The sequence below is a fragment of the Miscanthus floridulus genome, chromosome 2, assembly GCF_019320115.1.
Source record: "Miscanthus floridulus cultivar M001 chromosome 2, ASM1932011v1, whole genome shotgun sequence".
Classification (NCBI taxonomy): domain Eukaryota; kingdom Viridiplantae; phylum Streptophyta; class Magnoliopsida; order Poales; family Poaceae; genus Miscanthus; species Miscanthus floridulus.
In genome coordinates, this window is record NC_089581.1 from 149,191,165 (window position 1) to 149,207,821 (window position 16,657).

The 16,657-nt window shown below is 44.7% G+C and overlaps 1 protein-coding gene across 2 annotated transcripts; it reads right to left on the reverse strand.

The window, feature by feature from the left end:
- Positions 1-1,401: 1,401 nt before the first annotated feature.
- Positions 1,402-14,226, reverse strand: LOC136540060 (uncharacterized). 2 transcript variants are annotated; one of them, XM_066532046.1, is made up of 16 exons: positions 13,906-14,226; positions 13,020-13,214; positions 12,868-12,942; positions 12,610-12,774; positions 11,901-12,064; positions 6,522-6,740; positions 5,823-5,949; positions 4,723-4,911; positions 4,066-4,152; positions 3,772-3,926; positions 3,504-3,623; positions 3,168-3,393; positions 2,714-2,773; positions 2,455-2,628; positions 2,248-2,357; positions 1,402-2,113 (listed from the first exon to the last, which is right to left on the reverse strand). In XM_066532046.1, exons 1-16 carry the CDS (start codon positions 14,086-14,088, stop codon positions 1,948-1,950), a joined length of 2,415 nt encoding a protein of 804 aa, XP_066388143.1. In that variant the 5' UTR covers positions 14,089-14,226; the 3' UTR covers positions 1,402-1,947. The 2 variants fall into 2 exon arrangements, with proteins under 2 accessions (XP_066388143.1, XP_066388144.1); XM_066532047.1 differs by lacking the exon at positions 13,906-14,226 and adding an exon at positions 13,740-13,780.
- Positions 14,227-16,657: the final 2,431 nt, after the last annotated feature.

A 16,657-nucleotide genomic window follows, 5' to 3' on the forward strand; every position in this document is an offset into this window, starting at 1 on the left:
GCAACATAAGACTAAAATAGTTGAAACATTTCGTACATATTGTTGCAACATATGTGTGAACATATGCAACATCCAGATGAAAAACGATTGCAACATACATCAGAAAACAGATGAAATATTTTGAACAAATGCTTGCAACATGCTTTTGAAACACTTGCAATATATGCAACATATGCAACATCCCCCGATCTACTTTTGCAACATCCATAATAAACAACTGCAACATACCTTTGAAATGACTGAAACACCTGCAACATACATTTGCATCATACGAGAGGAGAAGCCTGGGCCGATCGATTCCAATTGTCGAGGTCGGAGACGACGGCGAGCGATGGTGCACGAGCACCTCTGCCACCAGTACCGGGCTTAGCTCAGCGGTGATGGGGGAGATGGGGGCAAGGAGCACCATGGCCACCGATGTGCGGGGAGCTTGGTCGCCAGGATGAGAGAGGACGCCCCCAGGGTGGGGAGGGCGCCGTGCCGAGGTGGAGGAGAGCCGTCCACTCCCATGCAACACCACCGCGCCACCTCCATGGATCTCGTCGGATGCGAGTAGATCTCACTCGTGCTCCATAGATCTCATATGGGTGGGGGAGAGGGCCATCGGATCTGCATGCATTAAGGGCTCCAGCTAGGGGAGGACACCGAGCGTTGGTGCGCTACGACAGGGGATGAGAAGCGCGGAAGGGGTAAGGGCAGGAGCAGAGCAGAGAAAGACGTGCGGAAGTTGATTTTGTGTTTTTAGGCTAGCGACGCATGCGGCAATGAGTGAAGCGAGGCGTCACAAACGCCTTAATGGTAGCATTAGCAGGGAGTTTGATTGTGGTGATTCCACACCACCTTCGTCAAGTTCTACCCCCTCTATCCTGTAATATAGTACATTTTAGGAATTTTAAGACAAACTAAAATAGATCATAAAAGACGTGTGTACTATCATTTTATCTTCTAATCAGACACTATCATCAATGTGATTAATGATGATTGATCGATAAATAAAAAGTAATTAATGTAAAATTGATTTTTGTTCTCTAAGATGTATTATATTTAAGAACATTTTAAATGCTAAAATGCATTATATTACAGGACTGAGGGAGGTCATCGACTCATAATTGCTGATCCTCAAGCTTGAGCCGGTATCTCATCACCAGATTCGACGAATCCACGGTGGATGTTCACCATCTAGCTCACTTCTCAGTTCTCACATGTTCAGAGAATGAAAAGCCTGTTCGCTGCGGTTTCAAGCCGCAGCCGCTGCCAACAGGCCCGAAATACGTGAGAAAGTCAAGAACATTGAAAGTTACATAATTCAAAACAGCACAAAACCGGATCACAGCCAAGTCTTCAAACCGAGTTTGCGAGCTGAAAGTTCAAATTTAGAAGGTTTTAAAAACTGACACCTGCAATTTCCCACGAGTTCCCAAAAAGTATTGATTACAATGAAGCGACTTTCATACCCTTCTAGATGAGCTTTCTACGAATTAAGTCAAAGAAAATTAGACAAGTTTCAGGCAATTTTCAAAAGGTGAAAAAAATACACGAGCCATGGAACATAATTTTTCAGAAATTTTGCCATGAAATAAAGTGACTACTTGCCCTTGCACAACTCCAAGGCCACAACATGTCTGCTGGCTAGTTCTCAAGAAACTGGGGGGTTTATTAACAAACGGGTTTCTGTCAGTAACAAGTTGCAAAATGGGGGGAAACTATTTCATATTTTCGTAGCCCGCACCAGCTCTTATGCGAAATCGACTATAGCTTATCGCGGGCAAATGACTCACTTACATATATCAGCCATCTGACTGCTTGTGTATCCAAAAATAGCACTCAAACTGTGCCGAAGCCCTCTGTATCCAACACAATTTAGATCATTCCCTCGTGAAGATTGACAGCCCAGACAAACCTAGCTTACCATAAAGCATCCACGACTTTCTGCATCTGGGCATAAAATTAGCGAACAGGTGAAGAGAAGAAAATGACCAGTGAATACACAAGAAATCCAGCCAGAAGGATCCCTCCATAGACAAAAGCCTGGGATGACTGCTTTGGATGACTATATTCAATGCTACAGCATTTCATCCTGTCTCTCTCGTTAGCTAGAACACGTTCCACATACCTGTCAAGAGAAAAAAAAAAAGGGGGTAAAAATGATTCGAATGAAACAGAATGAAAACAGCGAGTTTCAAAAAGACAGCCAAAAAGAGTAGCCAGGTGCAAATGAGCAAATCTAGCATCTCTGTATAAACATACTGTTGTGTAAATATAGTGCTTTGCAGGATGTCGGTACTGTTTTGATATGCAACCACCAGCCGGTGGTCATACAGCAAGGAAGACAAGTCCACGAGTTGCCCTTCAAGTTTCTACAAGGGCATCATAGATTAAGGAAAATCAGAACATATATATGCATCTTTCATCATGAAAGTACACTTATGCAATATATGAGATATATATACTTACATCCAGGTACTCTTCTAACTTCTCAACAAGATCATGGGGGAAAGGCTCCGGAAGAGTGGTTACCTTCTTATAGAATTTCTCTACCCATAACTCAGTGGTGGACTTGTTTTTATTACCTTTCACAAGTTCTCCTAATGGCGTCTTAAGATGCTCTGATGCAAAAGATTGGACAAACTGCACCAGACCAGAGATAGTAGTTATACTTTCTGTGCAATTGAGGAAATAGGTGAATAAATGTACGCTGAATTGCATGTAGGACCTCTGATGTGTCTCTTATTTTGCGAAGAGCAGCATCGACTTGAGCATAAATTGTAGTTCTCTACACACATTAAAACATGGGTTACATAGTGGTAGTGGATATGAAAGCACAGAAAAAAAAATTATGCCATTGAAATATCAACAAACTAAAAAATTATGCGACGACAGTACCAAGATTTCTTGGATTTGGATAATTGGATGCATTGCATAGCCAAGTTATGTTGATCCAAAAATTTGAAACTGGCAAAAACTCACACAAGCAATTGGGACATAGTTTGGCCTCTTCTTCTTTTTTGGGTCAGTTTGCATACCTATGCACTGTGCAAACCATAGGAAGCATGAACAGCTTTTGTACTTTAAGCCTCACTTAAAAATAGGAAGCATTGACCACCCTCGCTCCCTGCCTACTCATTGTACATTTCATAGAAATGAAAAACTATTGCTGATAACATTACCAGTGCTACATCCTGGAGAATTTGACTGATCTGGGAGGAGTTTGAGAATGGCCCAAACGGATGACAGCCTGCAGCCCACAGCCAGTTCACTACATGTCTTTCATGAATACATGATGCCCTTTCATATGGTGCACTCAGACCGCCAACTGCTGATGCCAGACCAGCCAAGATGTGGCGCTGTGCGAGAGACGGAAGAACAAACTGCCTAGTCGTTTCTGACACATAGCTGTGACAGCAAATGGATGATATAAAGAATTAAATATAGAAGTAACTTCAGCAATGCAGTACATACAAGAATTCATGAAATATCTTTGCCTGACAGAAACACAAAAATACCTTAGAGGAATCTTTTCATTGTTATGCTCAAGCACAATAACAACATCTTTACTTGCCCAAACAAGACTTTCCTCTTCCATGAGAAGTTCAGCGTCGACATCGGCCAGTGATAATACAAAACTGAAGGGTTATTAAGAAAAAGGGTCTAATTTTAGATCATTGTCAGAATTAAATTTTGAGGCATGATAGATTGATTTTGTAACCATGTTCTGCTAGAGATGGAGAGAGAGAGGGGGAAGAGGCGCCTGCCCATGCAAGTGAAGCTTACACTGGGATTACTCTGGTCCCATAAGTTCTGTACAGACTTCCATGTTTCTTCTTTCCAGTTCCTCTCCTTTCTTTCTTATTTTTGGGCATGTAAGATTCCCACAAGGGCTTGTGCTTAATAGAATCTTTTACATCATCTTCTCCATCGGTCCAATGCTGTAGCCAATGCCAAAAAATCACAATAAAAAAATCCATAAGACCACTCATATAAATAAAAGTAGGAAAATATTTAGTATAGAGGCTCATGAAACAGATGCTAGCTTGCAGGATATATCAGACAGAACATATTATGCACCTGCTTTAGGAAGAATCTACTTGAGAGAGAAGGATTTGCAACTTCTAATAAACCAGCAGACAGCACATCAGCAGACCGCTCCATTTCCTGTATATGTCGAGAGCACATCATTGCAATGCTGCATTCAAAATTTAAGACAAGAAGAAATTTAGACCGATCTTTACAATTCTCCTACTCTGCACCATCTTGAAACTGAGTTTTACTTCAAGAAACTCAGTAACACATCCATTTGATGATGGCCTTTTACATTTGGTGAGAACATGTCTGTTATTTGCACTTGATTCAATCCTTTCCCATTACAAAAGTATATAATCAGGAGATGAAGATTATGAATCATACAATCGTGCTTGTTTATCCTTAAGGCATGATTAAACAGCTATATGATAGATGGCAGGTCAGGTGAATCCAAGCCTACTTCTTCTTTTTTAACGTAAATCCAAGCCTACTTCTCTGTGTGCCAAATTCTCATTTAGACATTAGTATATGCAAAATGTGAAAATTGGACAATGTAAAAAATATAAAGACTGCCAGAAGTGTCCATTTTGTTTAAGCATACAGAAAGCACACAAAACCTGCAGGTATGTGCACTAGCAACAATTGCAAATTTCTTCTGCAGTTCAAACATGATCACTTGGATAAAGCCAAAATCCAACAGACCTCTTTAAGTATTGCTCCATCCAAGTAAGTTTTGGTACGGACATGAAATCGGCCATCACTCTTTGTTTCATGAAGAGAATGGCTACGTGTTGCTTTGGAAACTGCAACAGCTAACTTTTCGTGCTGGTGCAGCGCATGCGAACCTGAAATTATTATTACCTCCTGACCAGGGTGGACCATCTTTTTAACCTGAAAAATGTGAACTTCTAAGAAAATGTGGAGGATGCATAATGGCATGTAATAATCCAGGTCACAAGTTGAAAGAAAATAGACTATATATAATATATGGATCCTAATCAACAAACCATATGTGGTTCTTTGCTGTACAAAACCAGCAAAAACATAATTTGTCCAGGATATGTCGCGTAGGTTAAGCCATCTAATTGTACTGATATTCTTTTTCAGCTAAGGGGTCGTTTGGCAGCGCTCCTTGGAGCAGATTCTCCACGAGAATCACTCCTCAATCAAACAGCAAAATCCCACAGCGATTCTGGTGGGGAGCAGAAAATAATCACTTCTCCATTTACACTGGAAGCGGTGGGAGGTAAAAACCGCTCCATTCTCACCTGCTCCCCACCTTGGTCCCCCACCAGAATCAACTTGAATCACTCCAACAGAATCAAGGAGCTGGATCCAAGGATCAGGGAGTGAAGCTCTACCAAACAGGCCCTAATATGCACTAATTTGACAGACTAGCTCATAATCTGGTTAATTTTAACAAGATAGCAACTCGAGCACAGATTGTTACTATACACTCTCCTAAAGGATAATGCATATGGCAATTAGATAGACAGAGGAAAACAATTTAACAATTTATTGCATTTGCCACAAAACATTGTTCCTTGTAACTGGTAAGTCGTTTTGATGATGAAAAACTGTTCGCATATGGATTTGAAGCAGCAAAGCTGACTGATAGTAAACTATGCTGGAATTAACACTAATTGCAAGTTGTGCTAGAAGAGCATCTGTGTTCCCTATTCAGGACTAGTTTTGATGTCCCAAATAAATAGTCTTTAGTCTTAACTAGTACACTGGCAAGGCAACCATGAACCCATGTAGCTTCAGAAACATAAAAACTCATACAAGAAAAGTCAACTAACCTCCCTTTCTATAGCTTGAACATCTATGCTATAGTTATGGCCTTCTTGAAGAATGTTGTACCTATTGTGGTTCTGTAGCACAATAATAGGTACAAGCAACCTCACTGCCATGTCAACAGTTTCGAATCTGGAATGCAAAAAAAAAAAGGGTAACATTAGAATAATTAAAAAAAGAAGAAGAATTCATGACATCTAAAACATAGGTTGAGCTAGAATGCTAGATATCATGTATCGCGTGGCCAACATAATCTAGAAATGCCTTGAGTTAGCATAAGTTGTAATTCATCTATAACTTGTTCATTTTTTGTCCTTATTTGCAAAGTTAGCTATCATTTGTTATCCTTTTTTGCAAAGTTAGAGGCATTGATGGAAGACAAATATAAAACGCCAATCTGTAATTCATTAGGTTAGGTGATAAGTTGTTAGACATTTAGTACAATCATACAAGACAGAGTGACTAGTTAGCCTGGACGTTAACAGACAAAGATATGCATGAGGAACTAAAGACGATTGGCCATACATAGGTACCAAGGTAGCATCACATGTTTCCAATAAAAACGCTGAAAAGTGAACAATACAAATACCAACTGCTTGCTGTGAATACTTCATCCGATCAAGATTCAAGACAAAATATTCTGACAGTTTCAAATAATGAAGAAACTTTGAATGAAGCAAGGTATTTCTACTTTCTGAAAATACCTTATATCAGGAGCTATCACATGCTCAATGGTAGTTGAAATTAAACCTCCGAGCTGCCCAATGAAAATATCTTGCGTTGAACTAGCACTTGGGGCAGCAAGTCCTCTTGGGAAGATTATTTGTGATAGCCGTGGCATTGACCTATAGCTGACACTGCCTTCTTCAGTTTCTATTTTCCCATATGTACAAGGGCCTGCTGAAAGATCTACTACAACAAATCTGCAGAGGCCAATCCAGTGGGAGTTTAGAGCACAAATAACTTAAAGCTGCCTGAGCAATTGAAGTGCATCATAAAAGAAAACAACTCCAAAGTGCAATGAATAATGGTCTGGTACGGCAGCTCTACACAAGCATTCCTTATGGACAAGGTCATACACATGAAATTATCTATGGCATGCAAGTAAACAAATCATAAAACCCATGTCAATTTTTTTTCCTTGTTCAAATCTCGACCTTAGCCCATATAGTGGAAGCCATCATCGCTTCCTCCTTTCTCTGCACAGTTCTAAGTCTCTCGGTTTACCTATCCGTTATAATTGTTGGCACATGGTAACGACCAAATAACACAAAATAAATCTGAATTTCAGCTAGATTTACAGGCAGTTAAATATGCAAAATACATGACTTTATAAAGTAATCATGGAAAACAATCATCTAAATATTATTTCCGCTACATAGCTGAGTACACTGATGGGAATGACTACAAGATGGGGTGTGGATATAGCTGCAAACCGATCACGCAATTGGCAAGACTAAACTTATGACCTTGACACCTTCCCTTTAAAGGCCAGAAGTTCCCATGATAATGTAAAGGGGGTGTACGCTGTGCTTATTTTGAGAGAGGATTCCCTGTGTGCCACCAAAAAAAAAAAGTTGCTCCCCCCTCTCTGCAATCAAAAAAGTGTGTTTCCCTCTGGTACCACAAATCAAGTTTTTTCTATCTCCAGACCACTACCGTTTGTTTTTGCTGACTTGAACTTAAGTGGATGGCAAAAGACAAATTTACCGCTGTGTGTTGTAGGTTGCTAATAGATTCCATTCCGTCGGACGCCAGTTAGACATTCAGGTCGATGGAGCGCTCAGGTCAGGGGAACCCATGCGTCCGCGCCGCCGGCCCCCTCAATGCCACCGCGCTGCCATCAGGCACCGCCCCGACCGTGGCTGCCCTGGCTGGCACGAGTGCCCCATCGGCTCCCTCTTCTCCATCCATGCCGCGATGCAGTCGCCCACTACTGCGATGGCTGAAGCCCCCATGCCCATCTGCGCCATCGCCCCCAGCTCCATGGAGCGCATCTCCCTGCCGATCCTGGTCAGCACCTCATCGCCCCCAGCTCCATGGAGCGCATCTCCCTGCCGATCCTGGTCAGCACCTCCTTGTCCCTGCCGCCTACTCTTCCGGACGCAGCCACGAGGAAGCATTCCCGGATGGGTAAATGGGAGGGGAATGGGTAAATGGGAGGCTCCGATGCGGACAAGGCTGGGACATGCGGTGGAGCTTCTCACGTCCCCGTCCCTAGAGATGGCTGCTTCCGCCTAACGACGGCGTCCCCACAAGGCCACAAAGCTCGCTCCGCTCGCCTGTGGTCTACAGGCACGACAGTGGTAGGGTAGCACTAGCATCTGCTTGATTTCTGATCATCAGTGCTACAACGAGCACTACTGGCTCTAGTGTTAGGTTGGGTTTGGATGTCATTAGATTAGCTGCAGACTGTGGTTTCTTCTAAGATCTTGTTTGTTGTCTCGGTACAAAGGAGTTGTGATCAGTAAATTATGGTGGTCTTAGGGAACCAGGGTGAAGTATCAAAGGTAATTAAGCTTGTTCTGCTAATGCTATTCCAAGGAGCTTTTGTGGAATTTGTGGTGAGCTTCTGGCAATGTAAAGGGCGTACCCAGTGCAGAGAGCTCCCGCTCTGTGTGGGGTCTGGGGAGAGCTTCTGGCAATGTAAGAGTACTAATTTCTAGTAGTCTTGTTGATTTGGAGTAGTTTCTTTCAATCCTGCTGCTATATATTACATAGAAAAGCAGCAGCAGTGCTTCATCAATGAGTGGCATAGAAGGGAAACGAAATCTAGCAGGAACCTACAGCACACAGAGGCAAATTGGTCTTTTCCCGTTACAGCTAACGCCCAAGTCACCAAAAACAGATGGAAATGGTAGTTGAGGTAAAAGAAACTTAAATTGTGGTACCAGAGGAAAACACACTTTTTTTGTGGCAGAGATGGGAGAGCAATTTTTTAATGGCACACAAGAAATTCTCTCTTATTTTGACACAAGGTGGGATGTAGGGAATTGTTAGTTAGCCTTACCCTTGCTTATTTTGCAAGGAGGTTGATTAGAACCACGACCTCCAGGACAAAGTGGAGAGACTCAGCAATGTGCCAGGTTTGCCCTCCAAGTTCCCATGATAATATAAAGAAAATAGAATTGCTACAATATCTATGCTTATCAGAGAGAAAAGAGAAGGATTCACACTGTGCTTGGTGGAACCTGATTATAAAGATGCAAACTAGCCTTACGTCTACTAGAGATGTTAGAAGTAACAAATACACCCCGTTCTTTTCCATTTGATGTTTCGGGAATGAAAAGACGTTCCTTTTATTTGATTTTCTATAGGCTTGTAAAAATGCCAGTCAAAACATGTGCTTCTTGTTTTCTCTGCCATTTTACCTCTTTTTCTCTTTTCCCTTTATTTCTCCTAAAATCAGCCACACAGAAGGACAAAATTGCCCCTAGAACAAATTCGCGGAACCGAATCAGACGATCAATCAGTCTTTGGCTTGTCTCCCCGCCGCTCATCTGGACGATTGTCGTCTGCCCGACCCTATGAAGTATGAACAATGGCGCCCCCGCCGCCCGATGCTTCCCCCCGCCTAAAATCCATAGATCAGGCGGTTCTGATTTCAAGATCGAACAGCTTCAGGAACTCACCGAGGCCCATGGTTTCCCTCTCCAATGTCATCAGCGTGTGGCACAGCCACTGGGTAGGGTCGTCACAGGAGAAAAGCAGCAGGCTCTTGGCTTACCAGAGGGCACACGTCGCGGCATTCCACAGCGTGTCCCCGGCATCGGCGGCATGCTGCCTGCTTGCTACATCTGCTGCCTCCTAGGCCGCGCGCTGCTGCCCGAACCTGAAGAGCCGCAGCACCTTGTCACCTTCTAGCAGTGGGGAGACGAAGTGAACGACCGATTGATTGTTGATTTGGTTCCAGGAGAGTGAATTTGCCCCAGGAACAATTTGTCCTTCTGCGTGGCTAATTTTAGGAGAGATAAAGGAAAGGAGAAAAAAAGGTAAAATGGCCGAGGAAACAAAAAGCACATGTTTTGGCTGGCATTTTTACGAAACCCACGGTTAGCATGGCAAATCTGCGAAGCCCACTGTTTTGGCTGGCAAATATGCAATTTTCTCTTTCAAGAAGATACTGTCGGGTACCATAAAACGGGGTACCCCGAGCGTACACCAAAAGAGGCACTAAAATCCCATCAACGGCAAAGTTAGAGGATAAGCCATGGGCTCATAACCAGCCCCGTCCGAGCCCACCCGGCTCTCCGCATCGCCTCAGGCCTCTCACGGGAGGTCTCGGCGTCCTGACGCAATTTCCGCCTCGCGCGAGGCCTCTCACGGAAGGCCTCGGCAAGGAGCCCAACCTCCGTCTCGCGCGAGGCCTCATTCTCCGTATCCCTCGAGGCCGGCTTGTCCATAGCCCGTCGCCCCCGTCTCGGCCGATCTTCCCGACAGCACGTCATGTCCCATTAATGCGTCAACCACTCCCGCAATCTCAGCCGGACGACGGCTCGACACCGCGGAATGGCCGACGAGACGTGAGGTCGCATCAGCGCCATACCAGCTGAGACAGGGCACGGCGGGGATTACCGGCCACTGTATTCTGACGCTGTGCCCACGATCAGCGCCCGCACTACACTGTGCCCCGCGATCCCCGCCTCGAAAACAACACGACATGGGCAGCCTGGCCCGGGTCATCACCGCCTCCGAACCAGCACACCAGATCAACCGCTCTCTCCGGGCCTCGGCACTATGCACCAGGGTCTCGGCTATCTCGGGATTCGTGTCTGCCGAGACCAGGCAGCCCTGGAGCTCCCATGACGCACAGGATCGGATGTGACCAGCACGCCGCCCCAGTGCTCCAAGGACGGACCACTCCGACGACTACGCCGCCACAGGGACAGGCCACAGGGCTCGGACACGCCGCCTCTGTTCGCACGACACCGTATAGTTAAGCATATGTACTACCCTTGTCCTCCCTTCAAACTATAAAAGGAAAGGACTTGGGCTATTTCTGGAGAGCAGGCACTCACGAAGAACAACGCCCTGTAACACACACTTCCCAGCCGCCTGAGAGCAACGTCTCAAGCAGCCCACACCACACCTCGCCGAGACCTGGGACTGGCTCCCTCTCTCGCCTAGCTTGTAACCCCCTACTACAAGCATTTCGGTGCAAGGAATACAAGATCGATCTCCCAGACTAGACGTAGGGCTCGAATTGCCCGAACCAGTATAAACCTTGTGTCTCTTTGCATCATCATCTGGAATCAGGAACACGCAGGATAAATTCACTAGTTGGTGGAGGACCCCCCGGTCCGAAACACCGACAGATACATACCTACACCTTTCTGACATAACCCCAACCTCATTTAGTGTATGCAACATTTTACGAGACTCAAGTCTCCTAGTTCACTGGTCACAATGGTTGGTTAAGGAGACAAACTAATTATATGAAGTAAGAATAACAACTGATAAAAATTAAATCTTGTGCGCTATCCTTGAAGCTGCGTAAGTATAGAAAAAGGAGCCTGAGTACAAATTAATGGTGTTAAGACTTAAGAGCTATAGCGCTAATACAGCCATTTTATTTTTGTAAAGATATGCGATTGTACCATGTAACTGTGCGATTGCGTGATGGTTCACATCTACACATCATGAAATTGAAAAGGGACACGTGTCCAAAAAAAAGAAAAAAAAGTATAATTTCATGATTGTCATGAAGTGAAGCAGTCAATACTTCAAAATGGTAATGCTTGTTTGTTTTCCCGAGATTACTCTTTGAAGCGCTCTCCACAACAGGATTAATTTACTTCACTTCTAGTGGTGAATGAATGAAGGGCGGGCCTGGTGCAAGCAGTAGAGTCTTACCGCCTGTGACCGGAAGGTCCCGGGTTCGAGTCGTGGTCTCCTCGCACTTCACATGCGAGGGTAAGGCTTGCCACTGACACCCTTCCCCAGACCCCGCACAGAGCGGGAGCTCTCTGCACTGGGTACTTCTGGTGGTGAATGAAAATGTGGCTTTTTGATAGGGAAGCAGAGGAGCTTCACTGTAACTTGTAAGTTGTAACAAAATAGTAGCAGGTTAGAACAATTATCACCTTCCAGAACTTAGCCAAACTTGAGTTGCCCCACCGCCATTGTAACGGTAATGGTAAATGTATTCTGCTTCTTGCTTTTTTAGTTCTTGTTCTGTTAGTCCACCAATTGTACCATACATTAAACTATCAAGATTAACTTCTTTGTTTCGAGGATCCATTCTAACCTGCCAAGGAAAATATGTACCATGTTAGTTACAAATCTCAAAAGAATAAGAAAGGAAGATGAAGATTAAGAGCACTAGTTTTCTCCTTAGTAAAGTAAGGATTGTGGAGCTTGGATCAAAATCTTGTAAGATTCAGCTCTGGATATTTCCCAGATGTTACAGAAAGTAAGGAAGCTGAAAGGACTATCTAAATGTCCTTTGAGGAGAATAAATTAGTTTCAATGGGGGAAATTACGGTAGACTTTAATCTGTAAAAGGTGAGAGTTTCGCCTCTTATTAAGGATACATTTTCCCGCTGGTGGATTTTTTATTACAAATATCCAAGAACAGTTGTTATTATGTACATTTCAAAAAGTTTCTCAACTTCTCATGTACTGTTTCCTATAAAGTACAGGACGATGAAACAAGATATTGCATCTTGACTCCTATATAGCCATGAAGGACTGCACTTTCTATAATCTAAAATTTGCATGCAGGCATCAGAGCACAAAGTACAAACAGGAAGCAGACAATACAATCAAGAGGGGGGTGATACAGGGTTTCACCTTATCAAAATTAACAACAAATATCGCAACAGGAACAGGCCTATCCATCTCGTTTGCAGGATAACCAGGCTCCGTGTCAAAAATGAATGAGTATAGCCTCTGAAATATCGATTCCACTGCAGTCGCTTCTACTTCAAATAGAGGCAATTCCCTGCCATATTCACTCTGTGAGGGACAAAATAGTTAGAGAGTGTATTGTGACAATTATGAACAACTGTTAATGATCACTGTATAGGAAAATAATATATTCCTGCTTACATCTCTTGAAGTTCCTGCAGGTTGCATGGCCTCCTTCAGTGACTTCTCAAGAGAAATCAGCTCCGGTTGTCCAGCCTAAAAATCGCACTGGGTGACAATAGGATAACACAGTTGTGAAAAGCAATTCATTATTATCTGAAATGAGGAATTACCGCTATAACATTGTACATAATATGATGCTCGATATCAATTGGCTCCCCTGTCTCGAAGCAAGAGGGCCTGTGAAGTGGGAAACCCACTTTTAGGAATTCTTCGAGCTTGTGCCCATCCAAAGAGTATCTATACCCTCCATCGCCATTGAAACCAATAAGAACAACATTAACCTCAAGAGGCACTTGAAATGGAACCTGAAGAACATTCCTGGTGAGTTAAATAAACACAGAAAACCTATAAAAATAAAAGCAATAACATACATGTTTCAGATAAAAAAGGAAGGACAATACTTAACGATTGTTGTCTAGATTACACTAAGTTTGATGACCTTTTTTGTTATATAAAGCACTAGCTTAACTGTAACAACTTCTTGATTACACCATAACACTTCGGGTGAGCAACGTAATCCGTCATCCTCAATTCCAGCCAGGATTTGTACAGCCATATCATGTAATTATACTTGTACACGTGACAAAAATCTGAATAAATTGGCACGACACACTTCATAACAAAGCTGTCAATCTCACCGAGGAGAGATGAAATCCAAAGGGCAGATCCCACATAGGGAGCAGAGTCATGAGGGACTATGCTCCGACTCAGCTCGAATCTAGTCGAACTGGGCTCCTATTCGCGGATCGCACTGGTACACGTGAGCCATGGATGCGCCGGCGGAGAGGTTTAGTGTGGAAGGCGAGGAAGCGGAGAAGAGATGGGAGTACCTCTGCTCGGGTGTGGAGCATGCGGCGGACGTCATGAGAGACTATGCATCGAATCTAGTCGAACTGGGCTCCTATTCGCGGATCGCACTGGTACACGTGAGCCATGGATGCGCCGGCGGAGAGGTTTAGTGTGGAAGGCGAGGAAGCGGAGAAGAGATGGGAGTACCTCTGCTCGGGTGTGGAGCATGCGGCGGACGTCAGCGCGGACGCTGCCCTCGACGTCATGGAAAGCGCCATGGTGCCAGTGCGGGTGCCCTGGGTCCCGGCGGAAAGCCTCCCGCCGGGCGGCCGACGACACGACCGCGGCGGCCGTGAGGACGAGGAAGAGGAGGAAGATGGGAGGCCCCATCGAAGGCTGCCCGGAGAAACCCTAGGCTAGGAATTCTGGAAGCTTCGCCGCCGCAGTATACTGGAGGCAGCAGTGCAGGGGCGCGGAAGGCGGAGGGGAGCGGGGCAGCGGGCGCGCGGCGGCACCACGGTCCACGGCGAGCACGTTGTCTCGCCCTGACGCCCTTGACGTGGCCGTTGCTTTGAGATTGGTGATGTTTGACTTACGTTGACTGTGGAGTTGAGTAACTCCGATCGACTCTTTATATATTTCTTATGTGATAGCGATTTTGGTGAAAAAATATTTTCTAAGAGCATGTTCTGAATTTCTCGCTGATCAAAAATACAAAGCGAAAATCACTCTCCATAGGGCGCACAGGATGTAAAAAAAAAATTGGAGGGTATAGAGATAGAAAGTGATTTGTACTTAAATAATTTTTTTTAAATGATGATTTAGACAGTAGATTTTTTAAAGACTCTTGGAGATGCTCTAAGTCAGGTTTGACCTTTTAAATTTTCTTTCCCTTGATTTGATCTATGGGAGACTCAAAAAAAACAATTTCTCGCTTCAAGAATCTTAATTAAATAGAAATGGAGAAGTTGGGTTACAAAATAAAATTCCAAGAAATAGACACCCTATACCAGATAGATGTTCTTTAGGAGAGACAAAACGGTTTTCAAAAAATTGGATCACTAATTACTTGCCTTCCAGCGTGTCTATTATTAGTGTTGATCCATTGTCACAACTATCTCGACTAACCTAATATCCTAGACAAACATAAGGTTGAGTGTAGGGTGTGCAAGTTGTTGTCCTTATGGTTTCCACATATCCTCTTTAATTTAATTATTAGTAATATTTTTCTAAAATACGGTCACTCAATTGACCATTTTTTAGTTAAGAGTTAAATGCATCGGCGGCCCTCGAACTTGTAAGCATATATCACTTGGGTTCACGAACTCGGAAAATGCATTTTTTTTTGTCTCTAAACTTGTCAACTGATGCACCGTAAGTCCATATAATACACGTAGACATTTCTAATTGACGTGGCATGACAGCGTGGCATGTGTTTTTACATTTAACCCCTCTAATTATCTCTTCTCACGTAGTAGCCCATGACCATAGCATGGCGTGGTTCAGAAACGTCCCGTAGACCCCTGCTGCAGCGGCGCATACGCGACGTCGACAGCCCACTCATCCGTGTGTCAAGTCAGCGTGCCCGTGCACGTACAGCTACGCCTATGACGACGGCTCCAGCACCTTCACCTGCCACAGCGTCGCCGGCTACACCATCGCCTTCTGCCTCCCTCGCTCCGGGTAATCTCGCCACGTACACTTCACCGCGTGTAGCCAATAATATCACACTTGTCGCTCCACTTATGACTATTAAAAATTTAGAATCCATATTCTTGTGTCTGTTCGATCGCACAGGTTACACGACTCTGATGCCACTCCACTTGTTTCACCACCCGTCGATGGGCAAAGCACCTGCGGCGGTGGCGTTGGCCGTGCTGACAGCACCACGCCGCCACCATCTACTGTTGGCAACGGCATCGGAAGCGCCAACCAGGCGCGCACGCCCCCTTCCATTGGCAACAACGGCGACGGAACCATCGACTAGGCGCCTCCTGCTACCGACAATGGTGGCGACGAAATTTGTAAGCGGTAGTTCGGAGCCTTGCCGCACTGGTCTACGATTAACACGTGGTTGATGGTGTGTTCGAACGCGTCGTACGTGTAACCACCGCTGCAGCTGCAATAGTCGGATCAGAGCAGTGTCGAGCACCTCTTGCTCGGACAGTGTCAGCAGGGTCACCGTCCTGATCGCGTTGATGCCCTCCACCGAACCCACCACACTACCACAGAGAAAGCTCAGCAGCTTCCTACTAGCGTCTTTGAATGACTCATTCACACATGTATATTCATTTGAGTATGTAGCATATACATACGGCCATACATGTAACTACGACACGTACCGCATTATCCTTGGTCAGTTGGTCCTTGACGGCAGTGACAGCTCCATGGTCTCAGCGGGGACAGATGCCTGCTTGTTGGACTTGGATGTGCTGCCACTGGCGAGGCTGCCGGCGACGACCTCAGACTTGTTTTTTCAACCGGAACAGTGTTTTCCTCTCGTAACAAATTAGTCGGAACAGTGTTTTGACTTTTTTCAGCGAAGCAAACGGGACCGTTGAGGCCGAGCTTTGCTTGCACGCCACAGCAGGGCCTTCCAGAGCTACAAAGAGGGCATCTTCACGGAGCCCTGTAGGACATCGCAGAAGCACGCAGGCCCGACGTCTTCACTGGCCCTACGACACGTCTTTGAACCATGCCGTGCGGGTGATGGGCTACGACGTGAGAAGAAGAGATAATTAGAGGGGTTAAATGTAAGAACACATGTCATGTTGTCATGCCATGTCAGCTAAAAATGCCTACGTGTATTATATGGATCTGCAGTGGTGTGCACCACTTGACAAGTTTAGAAACCCAAAAGTGTGTTTTTCGAGTTCATGGACCTAAGTGACACACGCTTACGAGTTCAAGGGCTACTGGTGCATTTAACTCTTTAGTTAATTATTAGCACTAGCTTTCT

Bases quoted from the DNA above. Each gene is read 5' to 3' on its own strand.
- LOC136540060 (XM_066532046.1), bottom strand. From the start codon at position 14,088: ATGGGGCCTCCCATCTTCCTCCTCTTCCTCGTCCTCACGGCCGCCGCG. The intron at 12,065-12,609 runs GTGAAACCCTGT...TTTCCTTGGCAG, and splicing joins TTGTTGTTAATTTTGATAAG to GTTAGAATGGATCCTCGAAA. The intron at 2,358-2,454 runs GTAAGTATATAT...ATGCCCTTGTAG, and splicing joins AGTTAGAAGAGTACCTGGAT to AAACTTGAAGGGCAACTCGT.